The 24,264-nt window shown below is 36.9% G+C and overlaps 1 protein-coding gene across 2 annotated transcripts in view; it reads left to right on the top strand.

Annotated features, from left to right (window-relative positions):
- The first annotated feature begins 397 nt into the window (after positions 1 to 397).
- The window catches only part of LOC117416215 (nuclear pore complex protein Nup50-like), a 33,855-nt gene continuing 9,988 nt past the window's right edge, over positions 398 to 24,264 (top strand). For both annotated transcript variants that reach the window (XM_059026851.1, XM_034027296.3), the window contains exons 1-5: positions 398 to 622; positions 4,277 to 4,350; positions 11,262 to 11,345; positions 13,797 to 14,001; positions 22,309 to 22,983. In XM_059026851.1, coding sequence (XP_058882834.1) covers positions 4,282 to 4,350; positions 11,262 to 11,345; positions 13,797 to 14,001; positions 22,309 to 22,983 — 1,033 coding nt within the window. In that variant the 5' untranslated portion in view covers positions 398 to 622; positions 4,277 to 4,281. The remainder of the gene's footprint in view (positions 623 to 4,276; positions 4,351 to 11,261; positions 11,346 to 13,796; positions 14,002 to 22,308; positions 22,984 to 24,264) is intronic.

Below are 24,264 nucleotides of genomic sequence, written 5' to 3'. Positions count from 1 at the left end.
TAATTAATGATTTGCAAAAAAATATGTATAATTAATGGTTAATACCTCTGTTTGACAATAGGAAAACACATCACATCACAATTGATTGCAAAATCTCACAGTGTACCACTTTCTGACATCGTCACATTTTGATGATGTACTACTTTATAACACTACACCGGTGCTCAGAATAACGTCTCTTTTTGTATTGAAGAGCGCAGCTCCTGAAATCAAAGTCAAAACATCTATGCACAAGAAGTAAAATAAAAATAAAAATAATAATAGCACAATATTCGAGTAATTGTAATAAGCAAATATTCTAATAAGGTAAGGGGACAGTAAACATGTTAAACATGTCATTTGAAGCGATTTAGTGTTAAAAAGTTAGTCACTGGCTACACCTATCCCAGGAAGTGGTGAAGAAATTACATCTCCCATGAGTCTTTACTGCTTGGAGTCCACGAGGCATGCGCAATCCAGCGGCACGGCGCGCGGTTATTCCGATTACAAAATGGCGGAGTGAATAAGGCCGAAATTGAGATTGAAAGAGACGGAAGAAAGGTTCCTACAAACAGTGAAGGTTTATATCCAAAGAAACGACAGTAGGCTGCAATAATTTTGTCTCCTCAGTTGACAGAAAAAGGTATGCTGTTTGTAAATTCAATGTTACTTCACGGTTTTGATGGAGGGTGTTAAATCTTAAAACGGCGTGGTCGCGTGATACCGGTAAATTATAAATCATCACATAAACTAATAACTGCTAGTCATTTTTATTATTTTTTTTTAAATGTGTACATATACGAAATATTGATTGTAAATGTAGTTTGTTGTTTATTAACGAGCGAGTACTTCAAATGTAGTAAATTGTCGCCTCATGTTGATTGTATACAGAAGTCATTCCTGACCGAGGTGGAACCATCTCGAACTTAAGAAATGTTATGTTTTTTGATTAGTAATGTGTCATGGTGCGGTGTAAACGTTCAGTATTGTGCTCCTTTATGCTTTAAATTATTTTTTTTATTTGTCTGGTTATTGTCCGATTCATTTGTCGGCGGCCATCGATTTTGTTTGCTTACAGGTGGTTTTAAATTCACCTGGATAAATGTATAATTTGATTAATGTGACCCATTCCACGCAGTTTCAAATTTTGTATTTCATATTATAAGTACATGTACAGGTGGAAATAGTAGCAATGGGAGCTCGTCATTCAGACCCACTGTACCGTATCAAAGTGAAATTTGGATGGAAACTCGTGGGCTAAACTTTTTTTTTTGAACATGAGTGGTTTATGCTGTTGTGGCTTGACCCGCAGGTTGTGTTTAAAAAGTAGTGTTATCTGCTTTCCCAGTGAGGGTCTAAACAAGCGAGTTTTAAATAGATTATTTTCAGGAGAACGTAACAATCTTACATATTTGTATGTGCGCATCCTGTTTCCTTAATATACATGTACCCAAGCTGCCCTTTGTAATTCATTTTGAATGGGTATCGATTTTAACTTGGAAGCTACTGTGTCTACCACAATTGTGTTGCATGTTTATGAATCCTTGGAGTCTGTACTCTGTGGTTTAGTCTTACTTTGTATAAATCGGACCTCGTTGGCTTTCCAGTTGTACATTACTAAGTTAAAGGTCAGACACTGCAAACTGCACTGTTAGGCTCCATACTACTACATGCAGCAATAGGATGTTATAAAGACCAAGATCTGTAAAATGTTCGTTTTACTAATATGGACAAAAATGAAATATTTACAATGGAAGTTGTTTCACCTTGGAACTACCATAGCATACATTTGCAGAGGTGATGTCTTGCAGCATTATTTACTTTGTTAATTTAATCCAGTTGTGCAGTTTGGCTCATTTTAAGGTTTCCTACTTTGCAACCAGTTTTAATCCCATTTTATAGACCTGTATCCCTTTTCAATAGTAAACAAAAAAAGAAGCAACAAAAAAGGTGATGTGTAAGGACCTTCAAACAATAATATTCACCATTTATTCATCAGGTGCCACAATTCTGTGACATACTTTCAAAACTGCATAGGGTCTTAAAATTATCCTTAATGTGAATGGTGGAACAGTGAACAGACCGCTGGAATAGACTGAATAATAGTGAACAGTGGTGTCAGTACAGTATTTTGAGTATTGAAGTTTTAAGATGGGCTTTAGGCATGTTTTTCTCAGCACCAGCATATTTGGAATTCTTTCAAAGGATGTGCTTAGACTTTTAGCTGACTTCAGTTTTTCATCATAATGTAATTGTTAGTGGTTCTGAGTGTTCTTTGTATCTCTTGTTGCCTGAAATGACTGCTTCAACATATGCAATGTACAGTTTGTATTCAGGAAGGTCAGTACATTTTGGGAGTCATAAGGCTTGTTTACACAGAAGCAAATTGCAGTGACTGTGCCGGCCCTGATGCGGTATCACTTTCAGTGTAAATGGGAAATGCCGGTAAAAAGCAATTACACTTCACGACGGCACTGAACCACCTTTCGAGGTGGTTCAGAGACGGCTCTGTGCCGTTACTGAAACAGCTTTTTCTCAGTGTAAACTGCAATGCCGCCACTGACACCGCATTTTGCGTTCAAGGTGGATTTTCTTCCCCCCCCCATGTAAATGCAATTTCCTGTTCCACCACGTTTTGACTGAAGAAATAAATCCAACAAAATGGCCCAGGCAGTAATTGGTCCAAAAAAGAAGGAAGCTTTTGGCCATCAGAGCAGAAGAGAGAAATGCACAACTTGATGGAACTGTGCGAGATGCTAATGTGTATTCAACAATAGAAAAGGTAATGACACGCGGTGTTGTGCGTAATAAAAAGCAAGCGATGGCTGAATTAAAATCATTGAAAGGCAAGTACCACAAGATAAAAGATCACAACACCGCGAGTGGCCGAGCCCCCATTATGATTATGTGACAATATTTGGGGGCACAGACTGAGTGCCACTCCCACCAACACCCTCCTCCTTCAAATGATCTTTTTACATTCTCTCTGTCTTCCAGTCTTTTCATTAGTCTATTGTGGTATTCAGAAAGTATAGTGAAAAATATCACGCATACCACGGCAGGTTCCAAAGCGCATCATTGTTTTGATCATGGTACTGAACACTAGCAAATTATGTTAACGCAAGAATATCCGCCTTCTGTGTAAAAGGGTAAGCCGCCAAATTGCCAACATTGAACCGGCAATGTTGTGTGTAAAAGGTGATTTTAGAAAACAAAATGCGGCACAGTGCAGGCACTGATCCAGTGTTTTCTGTGGGAATATGGCAATAGTGATCAGTGTTTTTGTGTTTTTTTTTTCTAATTTTGCCATCTCCAAACAGTCATGCAGGAAGAATGTGTGCACGCCCTAAATCTTTGGTAGTACCTGCACTTAATGCAATCTTCCCAGCTGAATCTGTTTTGTCACAATGGGAAAGTACATATTAAATCTGTCAGTGTGCAGACTACACTACCGTATGAAGCTGACTGCCAAAGTGTCATGAATACACATTTTCAGATCTTGGAGAGAATTCTTTTTTTTTTTTTTTTTCAATTAGAGCACCATCTATGTGTCATCTACAGAAATGCATAATTTCAAAATATTCTTTTTGCATTTTCATTTAGATTTGCTTTTATAGAAATGTGTTTCTTAAACTTAGTATTTTCTATGTAGCAAGTGAAGATGTCATGAAGAGCTGTAAAAAAAGACAAAGTACAGAAACACAGTGCAAGTTTTACTGTCTCTCCTAGTGACTGATGTGATTAAATAAAATACATTTTTATATATATTATAAATTGCAATTTTTCCTAAGTTTACTGATCGCTATTTCGAAATTAAGACTACACCTCCATTACATCCCTGCTTTCTACTTCAAGAGATTACATAAAGGAACGCAGGGTCGTTTTACAAATGATTCCCGTATTTCTGAGAAGATCAGTTTATTAGTAGCTTTGAAAGAAATTAAAAAGCCACATCCATGTTTACGCTGAAATGTGTATCTTTCATATAGGAAAAGGTGATGCGTGAAATGAAGATGGTGTCACATTTTTCCTTCAATTCGTAACGAGCAACGTTTACATAGGTATAATTGTACCTATGGTGAAACATTTGCATACAGCTAGCCAATGGAATTGCTCCTTCTGTTTTTGACATTTTTATAATTACATTTTTGTAATTTTTAGCCTTTCCACCAGTTTCAGGGGATTTGAACAAAGTGAAAACCTTTTTTTTCTGCTTTAGTGTGCATGCAAGTTAAACAAAGCTGCGATTAAGCACAAGGTGTTGCATTCTCATTGTAATTATTCTTTCTGTGTATAGTTGCAATGGCGAAGAGGATTGCTGACAAGGAACTCACTGACAGGAACTGGGATCAGGAAGAAGAAAGCGAAGAGGTAGGGAAAAGTTCTTTTTTAATGTGTGTGTATCTAAGGCAGTTTGTCCTTTACTCCCAAAAAGAAAACCGAATGGGTGAATGAAGGCTAGTCATAGACAGGCACCCTATACTTGACAATTCAAGAAAACTTGTTAAATACAAGCATTTAGTGAACATTAGCCACTAATTACTGACAAAGACCAAAACACACAAGTTCTATTATTATTATTATTATTATTATTATTATTATAATTATTATTATTATTATTATTTTATTTCTTAGCAGACGCCCTTATCCAGGGCGACTTACAATCGTAAGCAAATACATTTCAAGTGTTACAATACAAGTAATACTAGTAGTTTAACAAAACAAATATATAGTCCTTGATGAATATATTAAATGTAAGCTGCCAATACTTTTGTCTGCAACTATCTTGAACTTGAATTTTTAAAAAATTTGCATCCAGTATTTGTTACAATAAATTTACCATACTATCAATGTAGATAGATACTGGGCAGCAGTGTGGAGTAGTGGTTAGGGCTCTGGACTTCTGACCGGAGGGTCGTGGGTTCAATCCCTTGTGGGGGACACTGCTGCTGTACCCTTGAGCAAGGTACTTTACCTAGATTGCTCCAGTAAAAAAAAAAAAAACCCAACTGTATAAATGGGTAATTGTATGTAAAAATAATGTGATATCTTGTAACAATTGTAAGTCGCCCTGGATAAGGGCGTCTGCTAAGAAATAAATAATAATAATAATAATAATAATAATAATAATAACACGCAAACATGTAAACTCCTCTGTTCAGTTTACTACCGAAATACAATTAGTAAATCCATCAACTATAAATTTAACAACTAGCATAAAAAAGCTGACAAGTCTGTATCGTTGATCTGTGGTTTATTTGCTGACCACATCACTGGTGTTCCACTTAGTGTATCTTGCAGGTTTTTTTTTATCACTGAAATGGATGCAGCAGTGTGTATTAAGAATATTAGCATTATTATTTGCAAAAAAAACAAAAACATTTTATAGGCCACTGAAATGTGATTAATGTGTACCACTGACTACGCCTACCAAAAAGACAACCTTTTTTGTACCACATCACGCGTGACGTTTCAAAAGGGAAACAGTTCTCGGCCTGTGTGTCTGGCCTACAGGTTTGTAGGATTCAACTTGACTTGTAGGTTGTAAGATTCAACTTGACTGTTTATGAACACAGGCATGGATCTATTACAATTTTGTACTTAACACAAATGACCTTAAACACTTTTTTTTTTTTTAAATAAATATTTAATTTAGGTTTTATAGGAAACCACCATGAACACTCACACACACACACACACCGGTATATGTTTACCCGTATTAGCCCAAATATAAGGCAAGGTTTTTTGTTTTTTTGTTCTTTTTATAATGAAAGTAAGATTTGAAAAATACAACTCGACTTGTCAAGTCAAGGCTGTTGTGAAAGTGCGTATTGAGTACAGTATATAATAATGAAAATGGATAAAACTAGCTGGAGTGGCCATGTGGAAAAGAGTGGATTGAAAAGGGGTCAAGTATCAAAGGGATTACAAAGAAGTTATGATGCAATTTAAGGTTATGGTTATCAGAAAAGTTGATTCATCCAGCAATTATCGTGCTGCTGAAAAATTTGTGTCGCCTAAAACAACACAGGCGGGGACAAAACAACTGCTATTGACTGCCCACTCAGAGGAAATAGTTTGTGGGTTGTCTGTGTTTCTTAATTTCCTTACTTACCTAACAAGTAAGTTCGTTCCAGTATTTCAGTTGCATTACTATTTTTGACAAACTTACCGTCATAATATTGGCACTCACTTTTAAAATTATTTATACTTTAATTATTGTGTGTGCATCATATGGATACAAAACATGTAAATAGTTGTTCTGGCATTATCATATTGGAATATAAACGTGCGTCTGGATTACAATCAACCATCCGAACTTTACTGCATGAGAGAATTTGTACCACTGACGTAATGGTGAGAAATGTTTATTTTTCCATATTCATTGCTGAAGTTGTCTTATCTGCTTTATATAATGCCATCTTATCAATCCTTATGTCTAGTGTACATTATTGTAATGTTTGTAATGTACAGTCTTTGAAAAGATTTCGGTGTCGCTGTCAGTGGTCTGCTGTTCTGTGATCATCTGTGGCCTGTGATCGCAGACAATGAATTACTGGATGCGCCACTCGGGAGCCCACAATACGATATTTTTTTATGTATACAATCCAGTTTGTTATCTCTACCTCCGAGTTTACAGCAGCATGTATTTGAATAGAATATTGCTCTTGAAGTCTAGATATGTGTTATCCAAGTATCTATTGTAATCCTATCAGTTCCTTGGAGAACTGCTGTGTATGTAAGCATATATAGTCTGCTATCTTATAATATTACTATTACAAGAATCTTTAGAGAAATCTTGATTTTTGCCTGTCAAATTTGGGTTCAAGTTTTGGCTGGCAGCGGACCCTACCCCTACCTTTGCAAAGATAAAACTTGCCCAGCTGGTCAGAGACTGGGTGACAATGTGGTACTTAGGCTGATGTAACCGTGCTTAGGAAAAGGGATGAATGTTACCAATAACATTTTTTTTTTCTTTTTATTTCACTAATTAGCAAAACAGTTTAAATAAATAAAAAAAAAAAAACAGCCTGGTTGGAACAGTAACAAAGCGAGAACAGAGTTTCCACCATCTGCGCAATACTTAGTACTCGGTGAAAGCAATCACCAGTGTCCAGTTGCTGTATTTTACAATGTACTGGACATGGCAGCCATCACTTCCTTTCTTTCGTACAATGCATGCACCGGGGAAAATATCAGTAGGAGAGATCTCTTATGATGCGAGCCATGGAGTTTTGGCAGAAACATTCCGATCAGAAAACTGCAAAGCGGCAGGGAAATGCAGCTCAACCAGGATACAGTGTGCATTAAGTGACACACACAACAGAAAACAATGCTAGGTAACTAAATGCAATAAAAATAAAACTTCTGATATCTGTGCCCAGTGTGAAAGAGCAGTATGTGGTAAATGGACACAACAAGTTGATGAGTGTTTTACATCTGTGTGGATTGTGCTAATATGGGGGCTACTTTGAAGTATGTTTCCCTGAATGTACATTCCCTTTACACAATGAAAACTGAGCTATTTTCTATTATTGAATTCAATTATTTTTTATAAATTTATTTTAGAATTCTGTATGTAGGCCTACATATAACCAGTTTACAGCTGGTTACACAATTTTCTTTTGAAATGTTTATTTTATTGTAGTTTTTCATTTTTTGAAGTTGTGCTATGCAGTAGGCTAATGTGAGAAAAAAAGCCTTGTTATTTTTGTAAATTACTTAGTTTTTACAATTGTGTATGTACCTAGCAGTTTACACAATCTTTTGAAATGTTTATTTTATTATAGTTTTTTCATTTTTTGTCCTGCATTATACTCTAATTTTGAAAAAGCCTTTTTATGTTTATTTAATTTTAAATAGTGTTTCTGCTATGCAAATGTTAGATATGATGTTCATAAATAAACCTTTTGAGTTGTGTCTGATAGCTTATGTTTCTTTTTCATATCGAAGCTGTTTAAAATGTACCCGTCAAAATGAATACTGCCAGCGGTTCTAGGTAGCAGAAACCCGGCAGTTCTAGTGTTAACCTGACAGATCTCTTCATTAGTCTTTATTGCAATCCTTTTTGTGAGAACAAGTATATATGTATTAAGTGGATTTATCTAAATATATGATAAATATATATATTCCTTCCTTGCTTCCAAATCCAGAACCCTTGTACAACGCAAGCGGCATGAATGAAGCGAGCAAATATAGAAATACATTTGTTTTATTTGTATTTTGCTACACGCTGTTCGAGTCGCACTGGACCAATCAGAAATAAGGTAAAAGGTAGCGGCTGTCGGACTGTCAGTGTCTTGCTCATGCAGACATTACCACAGAAATAGAAAAAATCGACATCAATAAGAATTTAATTATTAGTCAAAATATAATGTTCTTTATGATTCCAGTGTCCATGGTCTTTATTTCACCTTAATTTTAGTCAGTGATGGTGAGTGCCACACACTGGTTTCATATTTCTGTAAAAATGATGCTTCTTTGTTTTAATAATGTTGACCAATAATAATAATCACATTAGCTCTTTCACAAGCCGGTGGTATTCCCTTTCCTTTTTTAGTGTGTGGTGTTCCCATGTTCTTCTGTGACTAGCTACAAAAGGAGCAAAATGACTAGCTACATTTTTTTGTACTCATGCTGTATTCGTGTCGTTCGCTTCGCTCCCGATGTGCATACTGTATTTTGTGAAGATGTAATTGCTGAACGATAATGTTTTTCAGATGTATCTGTGAGGTAACTGTTGAATCGCCAAGTTTAAACAAAACAAACAAACAAACAAAAAAGTTGTTAAATGTATTTTCACAGATTTATGTGTTAGAAATGTTAGCTAAATGTTGACTTGCCAAGTGTAAACAAAATATTTAAATTCACTGATTTATTTGTTGGAAAACCCAGGTTTAACATGTCAATGTTCACTCGAAGTGTAAAAAAAAAAAAAAAAAAAAAAAATTCTAGACTGATTTTTAAATGTTGAATTTGTGATACGCGTATGTATTTAACTAAATCTGGACTTTTTATGTGGTTAAGAAAAAAATATGCAATTTACACAATCTGGGGGGGAAAAAACTGTTAAAATATAAAGTTATGGTCTAATGTTTTAATATGGTGGGGGGGGCACGACAAAATGAATGCTAATAAAGGGGGGCGGCATTTAAAAACCTTGCGCAACACTGTTCTAGGGCACTATTGGCTGCAATGAGTTTAATAATCTAGTATTGAACTAAGCTCAACTCCCTAACCAGAGGCAGTTGAAGCAAATATTATAGTGAATCTCTACACAAATATTAGCATTCTCTGTCTGGAGTCAAGCTAAATGTGGCTTATTCCAATACAGGGTTCTCCCCAGGAATTATGTACATCTGGGCGGCAGAACATTATAGCCGGGAGCACTTTTAACGGAAAAATAAACTTGCTTTACCTTAAATATATAATACGACAAATAATTTGAATAATGTGTTGTCTTTCATTGACTGTTATACATATTATTTTTCATTACTGCTTTTTTTTGTTATGGTAAATTACCGTGCTTATTTAGGCACTCTATGATTTGACTGGGGAAAGATAACATATGTTTATTGGAGTTCAAACAAAATAACAAAACAAAAAATGGTAACCTTTTCACTTGTTAATTCACGTCTTTTGATTTTCGCTGTTCCATATTTTTTTAATGGAACTGTTCAATTTAACCATTTTTTTTAACACAATACTCACACGTTTTGGTCACCATCATAAATGTTGCATCAAACCAGAGTGTAATAATCCAGCACCACTGCACTTAAGCATTTGTAATTGTATATCCGCTGACAAGTGTTCTGCTGATATCCCATCATGCCTTTCTTCTTAAAGGTGTACAGCCTTTATACATGAACCCCCAATATCTCTCACAAGCACCTGGGTACATATTTGATATCACAACAAAAGGAATATGTGTTTTTTTTGTGGTTTTTTTTTTGGTGCATATGTATATTGATTATGCACTATATATCGCCTTACAGTACAATATGACAAAAAATTGACAATGATAATACCTGAAAATCTTAATAGTTAATAAAGTAACCAGCGCAAATATAGTATTAGGTGGTGGTTTATTTTGAAAACCCTGCATTCATTGTCACTATTTTTGCTTTGAAAACAATCGGTTATTTTTTTAGCAGTCTACATTTTAGCCTCTCGAAGTGCTAAACACAAGACCCGCCCCTTCAATTCTCTGATTGGTTCAATGTTGTGTCAAGACGTAACACAGCTGTCACGTGGTTCCAAGAATATTTTTCACCCACCAACGTGCAAGTGATCTAGTCTGCTAGAAGCACAATGAATCCTTATTGTTAAAGGCACAGTAGCATCTGCAAGACGGACGGATCAGGTTTTTTCAACCTGACGGCAACAGCCACTTCGTCGGGCGGCCCGCCCACGTGAAACGGTCTGGGGAGAATCCTGCTAATATATTGTTGGTGTATTTTTGTCCTCCCATGCAACACAAATATACCCCATTTGTTTTGCATTTTCATTTTTACCCATCTGCCCCCTTCCAGTAGTTACAGAACTTAACATTTGAGAACGGTTATGCTGCTGACTCTTGTAATGTGGTGTTTTCAACTTTTTTTTTTTTTAAACTCTACCAAACAGTATTTCTTAAAACTTAAGCAGTTCATGGACTTTGGGTGCACAGAATCAAAAGACAATACATGGGAATCAGTTTGGAAACATTTGCTTTCTATTCGGCAAAGTTGTTATAAATAATCTAAAATAGTCTGCACTGTAAATGTGCATTGTGTTACCATTTACTTCCCACCTCGGCATAGTTGTGTGCTATTTAAAATGTTTACAACATTAACCTGAAGATAAAACTATAATAACTAACAATGATAAACTTTGTATTAAAGCCAATATAAAAATGATCCAAAGGGACTCTTTATAACTGTCTCTTGTTTACTTCCTTAATTTCTTTTGTAAGTAAGACATTGATCAATTTTTGATCTGTGTGTACTCTATCAAACACTGAAAACAAATTCAACCAGCTGCTATTCCTGTTATTAAAATGCAGCCACACCTAATATTAGAATGGAGATCCACACAATAGAAATCACATGTGTGTACAGGTGGGTGATCATTTTGAAGTGGATTCGAGAATATATAGTGCCGTTAAAATAAATAAATTAATCATTTTCTTTTACTTTCATTTTTTTTTTATGCGTACCTGCTATAACCCTTAGACGTGCCCACAGGGTCTGGTACCAAAAGCTTGCTTTTGTTGTGAAACATTCTTTCCCCTTTGTTTGCAGGCTGGGGTTTTTTCTACAGCAAGTGAAGATGTCATGAAAAGCAGGCCTATCAAAAAAGCAAAGCGAAGAAACGTAGGAACTGAGGTAATTCACTGTTTAAATATGTAATTAACTCAAATTAATTCCCCCTTCCCCCCAGAATAAAATTAACATCATGACTGAAGCAAGCACTGTAAACTGTAAATTGGGTGAATTAAATTATTTTCTACAGGCACAGTTGCCAGAGTTTGCATATACAGACGTGCTGAAATTTGTTGGTACCCCTCCACAAAAAACAAAGAATGCACAATTTTCTCTGAAATAACTTGAAACTGACAAAAGAATGGCATCCACCATTGTTTATTCCATATTTAATAGAAATCACTTTGCTTTTGATTTTTTATTCAACATAATATTGTAAATAATAAAACAAATGAAAATGGGATGGACAAAAATGATGGGACCGCTAACCTAATCTTTTGTTGCACAACCTTTAGAGGCAATCACTGCAATCAAACGTTTTCTGTAGCTCTCAATGAGACTTCTGCACCTGTTAACAGGTAGTTTGGCCCACTCTTCCTGAGCAAACTGTCTCAGGTTTGATGGGTGCCTTCTCCAGACTGCAAGTTTCAGCTCTTTCCATAGATGTTCGATAGGATTCAGATCAGGACTCATAGAAGGCCACTTCAGAATAGTCCAATGTTTTGTTCTTATCCATTCTTGGGTGCTTTTAGCTGTGTGTTTTGGGTCATTATCCTGTTGGAGGACCCATGACCTGCGACTGAGACAGAGCTTTCTGACACTGGGCAGTACGTTTCGCTCTAGAATGCCTTGATAGTCTTGAGATTTCATTGTGCCCTGCACAGATTCTAGGCACCCTGTGCCAGGCGCAGCAAAGCAGCCCCAAAACATAACCGAGCCTCCTCCATGTTTCACTGTAGGTATGGTGTTCTTTGAAAGCTTCATTTTTTCGTCTGTGAACATAGAGCTGATGTGACTTGCCAAAAAGCTCCAGTTTTGACTCATCTGTCCAAAGGACATTCTCCCAGAAGGATTGTGGCTTGTCAATATGCATTTTAGCAAATTCCAGTCTGGCTTTTTTATGTTTTTCTGTCAAAAGTGGAGTCATCCTGGGTCTTCTTCCATGGAGCCCACTTTCGCTCAAAAAGCGACGGATGGTGCGATCAGAAACTGACGTACCTTCACCTTGGAGTTCAGCTTATATCTCTTTGGCAGTTATCCTTGGTTCTTTTTCTACCATTCGCACTATCCTTCTGTTCAATCTGGGGTCGATTTTTCCTCTTGCGGCCGTGCCCAGGGAGGTTGGCTACAGTTCCATGGACCTTAAATTTCTTAATAATATTTGCAACTGTTGTCACAGGAACATCAAGCTGCTTGGAGATGGTCTTGTAGCCTTTACCTTTACCATACTTGTCTATTATTTTCTTTCTGATCTCCTCAGACAACTCTCTCCTTTGCTTTCTCTGGTCCATGTTCAGTGTGGTGCACACAATGATACCAAACAGCACAGTGACTACTTTTCTCCATTTAAATAGGCTGAATGACTGATTACAAGATTGGAGACAGGTGTGATACTAATTAAAGAAACTAATTAGTTTGAAATATCACTATAATCCAATTCTTTATTATCTTTTCTAAGGGGTACCAACAAATGTGTCCAGGCCATTTTAGAATATCTTTGTAGAATAAGCAATAATTCATCTCTTTTCACAGCTTCTTTACTTTATTCTATGACATACCAAAGGCATGCAAATATACATGATAAAATAGCTTTTAATTTCATCACTTTTCAGGAGGAATGAAGCATTATTTCAATGAGCTGTAAGGGTACCAACAAATTTGAGCACGTCTGTATATGTGTCATTTTTAACTTAGGTGTATCTTGAGAAGAACTGTTCTGGTTGTGTCTGGTCATTCCTTGGCACAAGTTCTTGGTGGGGGATGGGACTGAGGTGACCTATTTTTTTTGTGTTTGTGCAAAGGGCTGGACACATGCGGTATGGGGTGCAGTATGAAAAGGCACTGGGTTTTCTGTTTTCCTGCCACATTTGTTGTAACCTACAGCTGTATCAAATGGCAAGATAAAATAAAATACAATGTCAGATGTCATTTATCTTGCATTATTTCAAAACTGATTCATGGCATATGTTGGTGTTTTGTAGGTCTGCATTTCATTAGTGATTAATCTTAACATATACTGCAATATCCATTTATATAAAGACATTAATGAGACATTCGGTAAGTTATTGTACCTTTTTTATATTGTAAAATTAGCTTTTAATTTGGAATTTTAGCAACATGATTGTTGCAAGTATTTTTCAGATTTTGCTGTCAAATGTGCTGAGTGTTCACCTTCAGTGTATGTATAGAGGACAGAATCTAAAAATGGCCCATCCAGGCTTCCACCCATGCAAGCTATTACTGGCAGGAAACAATTGTATGTAGAAACAGTAATATTGATTCAGAAGAGAAAATGTGGGATACTACCAAAGTAATATTGAGTAAGATGACTTTCTTTTTCTCCCTTGATTTTAGGCTGACAGTGGTGGAACCTTTAAGGGGTTTAAAGGCTTCTCTCTGTGTGGAGCAGCCTCTGGGGGAGCTGGAGGAGGCGCTGCAGGCTTCGGAAACGGTTCTGGATTTATACCACTGCCAAGCCTGGCCAATGGAAGCAGCGGTTTATCAAGCACACCCTCGTTCACTGGGTTCAACGCTGCCTCCGAAACAAAGACCACATCTGGTAAGTTAGTCATGAACAGCTTTTTACTGAGGTTGAGAAAATGGGTCTAGAAGCACTACATATTTGTGGAATTCACACATACGCTTAAGTCTTTAATTTCCTTATTTGAGGTGGTTTACTAATTACTAGAAAAAATAACCATTAATGTATTGTATATGCAAGCCAGTCTGCATTGTGTTTAGTAAAACAGTTTGAACCCCTTCAACTCCAGATGTAAAAATGAATGTTCATGCAACAGGTACCAGATTTCAATAATGATTTGCTATTTCTACCCCTGGAATTGCTATAAAATACTATTAGATTGAAAATAAAACAAATCAATTATATATTCAGTATCCACCACTTACACCGTACAGGGTCATTTTTGGGCACCCGTTTATTTCAGACAAATAGCGTTTGCCATTCCCATTGATTTCAACAACAAAAGGCATTGTTTATACAGTGTTAAGAACGCTGTATATTTCGGGCAAACTCGGCTGTTTGGATCTCGTTATGTGCCATTCACATAGATTTAAGTAACAAACGCACTGCTTATTATTGTAGTAATCGCTCTTACTAATCCACCAATCAGATGTCTTCACCTTGTTACCTCGCCAATCACATAGATTTCAATACAAAAGGCAGCACTTTCCTGTAGTAAAAGCTTGACAGATCAATCAATCAACTGTTTGCACCTCGTTACCGAGCAGTTACCCCTGTACTGTTCCTTGGCTAGTTAATCCCTGTACACACTGTTGGGTTTACAGTTTGAAAAAACAGCAATGACTGCAACAGCAAGCATGGCTGGAAAGAGAAGTGACTAGTATCAGCACGAAAATTAATTGTAAATGAAACATCTCTGTTCAATACTGTGCACCTGCTAAAGCATGCTTGGAACTCTTGTCAGTCAGCAAACAATGCAATGTTTCTTCAAAAAAGCTGGGGTTTCTGTAGTTGAGGAGGAGAGTGCTGACGAAAATACAACTGAAACTCTGACAACACTGTAGGGGATGTCGGAGGAAGAATTCTCAGCAGCGTCACCTTCGCTACAAGGACACTGCCTGAAACAGACACAGATGATGTAAGTGTGCATGCTGTGCTGGCAACACTGTGGCGTGCTGTGGAGCAGCATCTGGATAGAGCCGAATTGGGATTTATTAGAAAACGCTGATCGTCCAGATGCATGTCACAGAGTTCTTCACTGGAAACAATTTGCAGTAATGTAGCCTACCTGTACTGTACATTTCTGCACTTGTATTACTTTTTTGCACATACTTTTTATTACATTCATAAGTTTTAATGCATCTTTTTTATTAGTGTAATGAGTGTCTTAATAAAGATCTTTAACTTCGTAACACTAGGGATGGGAATTTTAACCCTTTGCGGTCTGTTTAAGTATTTTTTTTCACAGTCAAACGGGTTCAAATGGCCCTGCATATCAACAAAGCACACACTAGGCATCTCCAGCCCCTCCCCAGCCTTTTGTTTGCTATAGCGTTCAGCTGTGTAAGAAATAAATAATAATAATAATAATAGTCGTACATACCGATCGATCATCTCCAGATCACTCGTTTTATCACCAAACTCCTCAATAATGCGATCCAAGTCATTATTTTATTACTATAACATCTGAAAAAAGCTCTGCAAATGTCCATGATAGTCTCAGTGCGCTGACGCACTTAGCCAGCTTGTTTATTATGGACGCCCATTATCTGATACCTGATACCATGTATGACTATTCATGAAATACGCTTTTTTTTTTTTTTTTTTTTTTTTCCCCCCCCCCCGACTTGTCTCGGCTCCTGTCGCTACCACTCGGCAATTGAATGGTTTTCTTGGCTTTTTCCGGAGAAAAAACGACTAAACACCCGTTTATTGCGTTGCTATAATGATGTCGGACCCAGTCCGACAAAGGACCTGTGAGGAATAATTGCAATGTCGGTGCAAAGGGTTAAACATATAAACTCCAAAGAAGTGGTTAAACGTTGAATAATATGCTAGACGTGTAATTGCCCACGTGACAAATTTCACCAAACGCATGTTTAATGTATTCATTTTTGTAATTTTATTATCTGTCAGTCCGTCGCATATCCGACTGCTGTGTCGCCACAGTAAGGGCGTCTATTATAAAAAGCAAGGGGTTTTGCAATTGCTTCCAAGTAGCTTTTCTAATTGGTGCAACAGAAAGATTGACAATGGGGGCGGGTTTTATTCTCGGTCGATCTGGCGATTCATTGGTGCACTCTGTTTTTCATGCTGTAGTGGGCGTGGTATAGTATCAACTCCACGGTGTAATACATTTAATGACAAGCGTTTTTTTCTGAAGTTTGTTATATGTTTTTGATAAAATGTTATCTCAAACAAAGGAGCGAAGTGAAGCCACGTTTGGAAGTATTTTGAGGAACAAGACGAGAGAACCGTGGTAGTAAATTATGCCAAACAAAATTGACGTACCACAGAAACACGTTCAATACTTCACCATTTGAAATGAAAACATACAGAAATTACTGTGGATGGAGTTAGACGGCAGTAAAAAGCAAACCTCTATAATAAACAGAATCCTCCAGATGGTGACTGACATTTTATTTGGCCCTTACATCCCTGTGAATACATATAACACAAGTTGTTTTCTCTTTTTAAATATTTATTCAGAGAACGCATACATGTAAATAAATTATGTATAGGCTTTAATTTACCAATACACTAACGCAAATCATTTGTTTACAAAAAAAAAAATCTATGTAATTTGTCAACAGAAGGGGGTTATTTAATAATAATAGTGTGTGTGTGTATATATATATATATATATATATATATATATATAATATATATATATATATATATAATGTGTGTGTGTGTGTGTGTGTGTGTGTATATATATATATATATATATATATATATATATATATATATATATATATATATATATATAATAAAATATGGATTTCCTATTTGTGGCACCGATCCCTGAACAGTAGCATTAATATAACAATGTATTGGAATCTGTGCATTTTGATAGATTTTGTAACCCATGTAAGCTGTGTTTAAATTTTTATTATTGTTATTGGTTTTGTTATTTGATATAATGTATATTTAAAAAAGGGCCAGCACAGGTACATCTCAATTGTGCAGTACGACTACAAAGAGAAACATTTACTAAGATAAAAATAATACAAAAGACCAACTTCCCATAGGGCTTTTTTTAGTATTAAATACAGAACTGCCGCTATAAGATTTATTATAAATAAATTTATTAAATGTGCACAGATGAGTCTACTGGTTAATCAACTAATGCCCATAAATGAACCAATCAAACATGTTAATTGAGTGGCAGCCCTGATTTAAAAATATACTTTGGTGTATACTTTTTTTTTTTTAACTTTGTATTTAAGTCTTTGTGATGTGTGAAATGTTATTTTGCTTATTTAGGTTTTCTTTGCTTAGAAAATACTAACCAGGGCTGTTGGTATACATCGTAATTAGGGCTTCTGATTTCCGGTTTTAACCGATAAAATACCCCCGATACCAAAAAAATGAAATTGGTGGATAGCCAATAAACACTGGAAAGCACCGGAAAAACTGTGGAAATGGTTAATCAATTCACGTTGACTATTCCCATTTAAAAAAATAAAACCTACTACAAAAATAATAATAAATGCATTTCCCAGTGCTGCTGGGCAATGACCCGCCTTCCTGACTTGCATCTATCATTGATTCGTTCTCAATACTCTAAACTCGCCCCACTACTGAATGACAGCACATTCCTACATTTCTATTGGAGACTCCGCTTGCAAGATTTAAAATGAGATTATCAGGATGGAGGCTTGTTAGCAGCATTTCAAGCTTTTACAGTTAAGATACGGAGGATTTAAAACAGAATTATGGTGAAATGTGCAAAAATGCCTACACACAAAAACCCCAGAAGAATGTGCCCATGACCATAGGGATTTCGTTGTGGAAGACAGCAAAGGAAAGAAGGTACAACTTAAGTGTGCAAGTACTGTCGAGTTACTATACATATTTTGACACACACACAAAAAAAAACCCTCAAGCATTTTGGAAAGTAACTTAAAACGCTCATTTCATACCGTATATCAAAAACGAAAGCCCCGAAAAAAGATTTACATAACTCAAAAATAGCTAAAAATAAGCACAGAAATACAATTAATAAAACCCGAAAAACAGCCCTAATAATAATGTAATATTTAGTGTGTGTATAGATATGGTTTAACTGTTTAAACACTGACACATGCATAGCATTTAAACATTGATAAAAATGTACCAAAAGCACATCCCTAGCATACACGCTTGTTTGTTTTGTTTACTGTACTGGTGATTGGGGGTCATTTTGAATGTCAGGTTATTGTGGGAGTTTATACCGTCCATCGCTTACTGCGGGTGAATCACATTAACACAAACGCGTCTGTTCTAAGCAGTGGTGACTATTACATAAAAAACCCTTTAAACCCCAAATTTATTTTTGAAAAGAATAACACAAACATGCACAATAAAAATAAAAAGCTTTTTTTGTAAATAGTAACACATGCAATTAAATAAGAAACATTTTATTTGTAAACTGTAGAATACATAAATACACGATTTCTGATGAATAAAAAATGTCTGTAAACAATAACATGCACGAGTGTGTGTGTGTGCATTTTATATATATATATATATATATATATATATATATATATATATATATATATATATATATATATATATATATATATAAAATATATAAAAGCACCTCCTACCTAGAACCGCCAGGCGCATCATTTTGACACGTATTACAATACAGTACATGTTTTTTTTTAAATAGCCTACAATTGTATTTTAGTATACAAGCCCCACTTCCTTCCAATCCCACACAGAAGTATGTACAGACGTGCTCAAATTTGTTGGTACCCTTACAGCTCATTGAAATAATGCTTCATTCCTCCTGAAAAGTGATGAAATTAAAAGCTATTTTATCACGTATACTTGCATGCCTTTGGTATGTCATAGAATAAAGCAAAGAAGCTGTGAAAGGAGATGAATTATTGCTTATTCTACAAAGATATTCTAAAATGGCCTGGACACATTTGTTGGTACCCCTTAGAAAAGATAATAAATAATTGGATTATAGTGATATTTCAAACTAATTAGTTTCTTTAATTAGTATCACACATGTCTCCACTCTTGTAATCGGTTATTCAGCCTATTTAAATGGAGAAAAGTAGTCACTGTGCACCACACTGAACATGGACCAGAGAACACAAAGGAGAGAGTTGTCTGAGGAGATCAGAAAGAAAATAATAGACAAGCATGGTAAAGGTAAAGGCTACAAGACCATCTCCAAGCAGCTTGATGTTCCTGTGACAACAGTTGCAAATATTAAGAAGTTTAAGGTCCATGGAACTGTAGCCAACCTCCCTGGGTGCGGCCACAAGAGGAAAATCAACCCCAGATTGAACAGAAGGATAGTGCGAATGGTAGAAAAAGAACCAAGGATAACTGCCAAAGAGATACAAGCTGAACTCCAAGGTGAAGGTACGTCATTTTCTGATCGCACCATCCGTCGCTTTTTGAGTGAAAGTGGGCTCCATGGAAGACGACCCAGGAGGACTCCACTTTTGAAAGAAAAACAAAGCCAGACTGGAATTTGCTAAAATGCATATTGACAAGCCACAATCCTTCTGGGAGAATGTCCTTTGGACAGATGAGTCAAAACTGGAGCTTTTTGGCAAGTCACATCAGCTCTATGTTCACAGACGAAAAAATGAAGCTTTCAAAGAACACCATACCTACAGTGAAACATGGAGGAGGCTCGGTTATGTTTTGGGGCTGCTTTGCTGCGCCTGGCACAGGGTGCCTTGAATCTGTGCAGGGCACAATGAAATCTCAAGACTATCAAGGCATTCTGGAGCGAAACGTACTGCCCAGTGTCAGAAAGCTCTGTCTCAGTTCCAGGTCCTCCAACAGGATAATGACCCAAAACACACAGCTAAAAGCACCCAAGAATGGATAAGAACAAAACATTGGACTATTCTGAAGTGGCCTTCTATGAGTCCTGATCTGAATCCCATCGAACATCTATGGAAAGAGCTGAAACTTGCAGTCTGGAGAAGGCACCCATCAAACCTGAGACAGCTGGAACAGTTTGCTCAGGAAGAGTGGTCCAAACTACCTGTTAACAGGTGCAGAAGTCTCATTGAGAGCTACAGAAAACGTTTGATTGCAGTGATTGCCTCTAAAGGTTGTGCAACAAAATATTAGGTTAGCGGTCCCATCATTTTTGTCCATGCCATTTTCATTTGTTTTATTATTTACAATATTATGTTGCATAAAAAATCAAAAGCAAAGTCTGATTTCTATTAAATATGGAATAAACAATGGTGGATGCCATTCTTTTGTCAGTTTCAAGTTATTTCAGAGAAAATTGTGCATTCTTTGTTTTTTGTGGAGGGGTACCAACAAATTTGAGCACGTCTGTATTTCAATGGAATGTGGGGGGTGGTGTGGTCTGGCTGTAATTCAGTGACACTGAGTCTGTGTTTTACGTGACAGCTCCTGGATGTAAATAAGCGTAGGATTAATTTTTTTAGATAGACAATGTCTCAATCGTTTTCGCCAAGTCTTGAAATTTGTTTGCATTTTGTTTTGCGAGAAATTAGAAGCCTTTGCTCTGGCAACAAGGATTTACCCACAACAATGGAGGTGCTGCTGTTTCCCACAGATCCACTCTGCAGCAGGGTCACGCAATAGAAAAGGCAATGTTGTTAACAATAAAATATAACCCACCATAGCGTTCATTCTGCTGCCGGTCATCGCAATCAGTAAATATAGGCTCTTACTATAAATTATAGATCAGTTCATATGTTTGGTTGTGTATTATTCGACCCCCCCCCCCCCCCCCAACTTCAGGTTTAAATTTCTCAACTTCTGCTCGAGGTATTACTGTGATTATTGCAAAACATACCATACATAACATCAGCGAAAACACATCACGCAATTTCATTTTTTTCTTTTTCTTTTTTTAAACTATTTTGTCTACTTGTTAAGTACTCGTTCGTTGTTGGTGCGAGCGTACAGGAATGTGAACACCTTTCAGGTGAAACCTTGAAAGTATGTCGATGAGTGGCGTGATGATTGCTGTCTACTCAAGTGCAAAATCAAATAATGACGCCACATCTTCATTTTCACAAAGTAAAACAAACCTTCTTTCAAAGTTATTGTTTTCAAAGCACCGCGATCACGCGATCAAAGGTTTCTGTACTTGTGGTGTCTGAATCAATCTTATATGTTGACGTATTTCATTTGCAATAATAGCAAGCAAATTTATACTAATAGAAAATAAAAGTAAATAAGTAATACTGCAAATAAACTGCACCACGATGATAGTAAATATTATTTTTATATAATACATACATACATACATACATACTATATATTTATAATATATACACACACACCCCTTTTAGATTGCTGGTGATTTTGCTCTTGTACCTTCCATTCTTCTCAATGCACTCACAGATGAAAGGGATGTTTTGTGCAAATTGCAAACATGTCAACGGACAAACCGCCCTCCACTGCAAAATAAACCTTCTATAGCACCAATACAGCCTATATAGCACGCATACTGACAGACCAGGATGAAAGAAACCCCATTGAACAGAAGGTAAACCTTGAGGTACGCAGGCACAACATGGTTCTGCAAGTGCTCTGTCTATTGACATATATCCTGGAGCTGAAGGGGTTAATATCACTTCCGAGGAATTGAACATTAGCAGATGTAATGAAATAAAACCCTGAAGCAGAAAATTGAGATGTACAATGAGTAAAATTCCACACAGTACTCGCTAATTGTTGCCTTATAAATACTCCATTATTTAAACCTTTAGTGCAGCATGGAGTGGCAGGCAGTGACTTGAACTGAGGCTTTGTGAAAAATGAGCTAATCTGACTTTCTGGGAAGCCCAAGGCCAAACTGAATACTTGCATAAATTGTAGCTGCTATTCCTGAAACTGCTGAAGAGTGTGCGTTTTCTTCTCTCTATTCTCATCTCTTTTTTTTGGTTGGTAGGTATATAGATTTGCACAGTAAGGCATGGTAATCAATATGGGGATTCTGAGATATAGGTAGTGTTTGCATTAAGAGCATTTTACTCTGGAAAGGTGGGGGTGGAGGGGTGGGGGGGTGCAACTTGGCAAATCCTATTAATTGTCTTCAATGTTGGCGAATCCGTATATTTTTAATATTTTTTTGATTGTATTTAATACATTGTTCCATGTATTTGCAGTGTGTTTTATATTCCCTTTTTGTTTTTTCCTCTCTTTTTAAAATAGGCTCATTAACATTTAACGGCCCTGCCTCCATCCAGCTTCAGAAGAGTGATGTCAGTACAGAATCTAATGGTGTGAGTCAGTCCAGCTCTGCCCCTAGCTCCACTCAGAATAAAAGCCACAGCAGTCGAGAATATAACAAACAGCTAGCTAGCCTGAACTGCTCTCTGCGGGACTGGGTCACGAAGCACGTCAATGACAACCCCCTGTGTGACCTCAGCCCTATATTCAGTGATTACAAGAAGCATTTAGCCAGCATTGAGCAGAAACACGGAGGCAGCTCAGACAGTGGCTCCGAGAGCGACGCCAGCAGCAGACAGTCGGAGTCTTTCTCTCTTCCGACACTCAGCTCTTCAAAGCTTCAGCAGGGTGCAGGAACAGCATTGTTCACATTCAGCAGCGACCAAAAGGAGAGCACCACTTCAGAGAAGAGGGCAGGCTCTGCCGCTTCAGCAGCCCCTGCCACCAATGTCACGTTTAATTTTGGGAAGAAAGTGGACAGCTCTGTCTTGGGAGCCCTGTCTACCACTAACACAGCAGCAGCATCTGCATTTTCCTTTGCAAGCCAAGGCACAAGTTCTTTATTTGGAAGCCAAGGAAAACCTCCAGCCACCTCCACTTTCTCTTTTGGTCTGTCAGCACCTCAAACAACTAGTGGAAATGGAAATACCCCAAAAGGTACTGCTTGATTGATTGATTGATTTAATGCTTGGAATTCTGATAAGCTGTCAGTGTAATCTTATAGTTTTTATGTTTTTTTTGTTTTGTTTTTTTGTGTGCTAAGTATAATTACTTGTTTGTTCCTAAATTGTATTATATTTTGTTATATATGTTTACTGCCAATTTTGATAGTTTGTGTAAGGTCAGCAAAGGATTCGATCTCGTTCTGTTTTCATTTTTGAACTCTTGGTTGTGCTGTTTATAGGTAATTTGTCTAAGGGTCAGCAGTAGGTTCATTGAAAAGGTAGATGTATGAATTTTCACTGAGCTACGATTTGCAGTGGCTTGGTAAGACTGGTTAGTGCCTGTGTGTGTGACACCTCCTATACATTAACATTATCAAGCATTTCAGTGGTATGTGTGGCATGCATGTAGACTGGTTTGTTTAACAAACAGAACCTTTACTGATTCTGCAGTTTTTTTTTCATATTGTCTATAAAATGACAGCTTTTGTTTTTGTTTTTTTCCCCCCATTCCATATTTTTTAGGGGTATGTGACGGCAGAGCACTGCTTGTAAATGGTGTTTGGTTTGTGTGGTGGTGGTTGGCAATTCTAATCCCTGCCAAATACATGTGTGGATATGGCTGTTACCAAATTAGATAATTGGTGCGAATTGGGAACAGCCACAGGATATAAAAAGGGAACTAGAAGCTCCATTAGAGAGATTTTTGCAGCAGTGTTTTCATTTCTTTTGTTTAATAAGTGCATGCCCCATTGCTTAAACCCGCAGCTATTGCCTCGGTCTCTATAACCCTTTACCATCGTGTTGCAGGGTAATACCAGAATTTTTCTCTTCAGGAGCGAAATTGATCTAATAGCCAACACTGCTGTAAGGCTACCCCTTCCTACAATAACACAGACTTGATCTCTGTTCCTGGCATTCCAAAGCCCTGCTGCAGATTTTTTTTTTCCATTCCTTTTTTCACTTCTGAACCTTTTTTTTCCCCCCTGCTTTTTGTTTAAATTCCACTGTGAGCAATCTGGGCTGTAACGCCGATGAATATCTTTGATGTAATGTATAGGCTACAAAGCAGGAGGAAGCTAGGTCTGGTAGTGACGCCCGCAGCAGAGGAGAGACAGCAACAAAAACAAAAAGAAATCGGAAGACAGGAGTAGAAGTGCTGGTTTTCCCATTCTAGTGTCATTTATCAACTCGGGGAATACAGAGCTGCAGGCAGGGCAGGCGGCTGAAGGAGGGACAGTGATGCATTCACGAGTATTTTGTACTTGGTTACTAT

Source organism: Acipenser ruthenus, chromosome 7 (assembly GCF_902713425.1).
Source record: "Acipenser ruthenus chromosome 7, fAciRut3.2 maternal haplotype, whole genome shotgun sequence".
Taxonomy (NCBI): Eukaryota; Metazoa; Chordata; class Actinopteri; order Acipenseriformes; family Acipenseridae; genus Acipenser; species Acipenser ruthenus.
This window is presented reverse-complemented; position numbering and strand designations above follow the sequence as displayed.